The sequence below is a fragment of the Aplysia californica genome, unplaced genomic scaffold (genome assembly GCF_000002075.1).
Source record: "Aplysia californica isolate F4 #8 unplaced genomic scaffold, AplCal3.0 scaffold00953, whole genome shotgun sequence".
Lineage (NCBI taxonomy): Eukaryota > Metazoa > Mollusca > Gastropoda > Aplysiida > Aplysiidae > Aplysia > Aplysia californica.
In genome coordinates this window covers 81849-83653 of record NW_004798223.1, presented here as the reverse complement: position 1 = coordinate 83653, position 1805 = coordinate 81849, and the positions used below count along the sequence as shown (strand labels likewise).

Sequence of the window (1805 nt, the reverse complement as noted above, 5' to 3'; positions counted from 1 at the left end):
CATGTCTTTCCCAACCACTTGACAACCTTTTCCACAACCATAACAACCAAATCCAACAACATTAATGTCAATTTATGATAATACGAACATCCCAAAATAATAATAATAGATAGCATTTGTATAGCGCATATCCCCGCTCAACAGCAGGCTCTATGCGCTTTACACTATATTATTACCCCAGCAGACCATAGAACACTCCGAAACATTCTCAGCTTCCCGGGAAGCATACAGTGCGAGCAGCCGATTAAGCGCTCAAACACTAACAAACTGACAAGATCTTTCGCTGTCTATATAAACGAAAAGAGAAATTAAAACAAAAGCCCACTCACTTTGAAAGAGGGTCTGCTCATTGGTATCATCAATAACGGACTTCATAACTGTGTGCACGTCGGAGCCAGATACAATGTCGTAGAAGTTGCCCAGAGGAGGCATCATCACGGTGTCTATGAGGTGCAGATAGCCGTTAGTTGCCTGGATGTTTGCCTTGAGCACTTTGGCGCCGTTCAGAGTTATGAATAGTGGACCCTGGTGAGCAGGATGAAATCATACATTGGAAATAAAAGGACATTTAAAAAAAACCAATTTACAAAACAAAAACAAAACAAGAATAAAATGAGCTTGAATATATATTTTTGGCACGTCGTTCAACTGTTCAAAGCCCGGAAAGCAGTAATTTTCCGTAGAGAGAAAAACTATCTGGCCCTTTTACCAATAATTTCACGGTGCTGTACCTTTTCCTGCTTTTTTCACACTTAGGATCTGAATTTTAACATATTATTATGTCCCTAGCACATGCAACCGATAAAAGAATTTTTTTTATTGTATTTTTAAAAATGTGGGCTAGGTACATCTGAACAGCTAGCCGACGAAGCGTTGTACGCCCACACCACCCTCATTCCCTAATCGGCAGACTCAATGTAGATCTTTCTTGAGAATGGCTGCTTCGACTTTGTCAGGATTAGCCAGGGGGGAGAGGTATATAACATCCCAGTAAGCATAGGGGTCATTTGACGCGTATATCATTACTTCTCTACTGGGGAACCAAACTCCAGGTTGTCCGCGCACAACATCGAAGAGCCTAATATTATGCTAAAAACGCATGCCGAAACCAAACAAAGGGTTTTAATTGCGAGAATAGATAACAGGAATATCTATAAAGTCTTCTTTCTTTGGGATATTTGTTCAACTGTTAGATCTTAATGATATTATGTATTACACATTATACGTTGAGTGTCCTGGCAACAGCAGATCTCCAACATGTACGGATTAGGACGGCTTCTCAATTGTAAGGAGTGGATGAATGAATGAAAGGACAAGAAAAAACAATTAGAAAATGGTTTTCGTTAAAAGCAGAAACCGCTGATGGGACTGCGGAAAGGAGGATTAAAAGAGTGTAAATTACGGATGAGAGAGTGAAAGAATGAACAAGTTCACGAATAAAAGAGTAAAATCAGTGCCTGGCTTCCTGCCTGGGCGTCGTTGTAGACGTTGACCCGAATCTTGGATCCGCTGAGTGTCGACTCCAGCATCATGTTGTCCGAGGCGTCTTGGGACCTGCAGACGTTGGAAAGGGTCAGAAAAAATAAAGGATCTTAGTCAAATATATTTTAAAAAACAAAGGAAAGAAAAGAAAAAAAAGAACAGTTCTCAGTGCGATGGACAACGTCAGGGGAGACAACACAACATAACATTTGGATGACATGGCTGGATGGCTTTAAATCAAGAGTTATGGTTTCTACAAATTACCCAAAATCGGAAGTTAATTGTTCTAAATTAAGTCCTGCTGTTGTGTTCGGTATTTTTAA

At 40.1% G+C, this 1805-nt stretch overlaps 1 protein-coding gene across 1 annotated transcript in view; it reads right to left on the bottom strand.

Annotated features, from left to right (window-relative positions):
* LOC101850762 (transforming growth factor-beta-induced protein ig-h3) overlaps nt 1-1805 on the bottom strand; it is a gene marked incomplete in the record, with an annotated part of 8034 nt that overhangs the window by 3457 nt on the left and 2772 nt on the right. Inside the window, 2 exon segments of the mRNA XM_013089446.2 lie at nt 330-525; nt 1458-1554. Of these exon segments, the coding sequence (XP_012944900.1) occupies nt 330-525; nt 1458-1554 (293 nt within the window).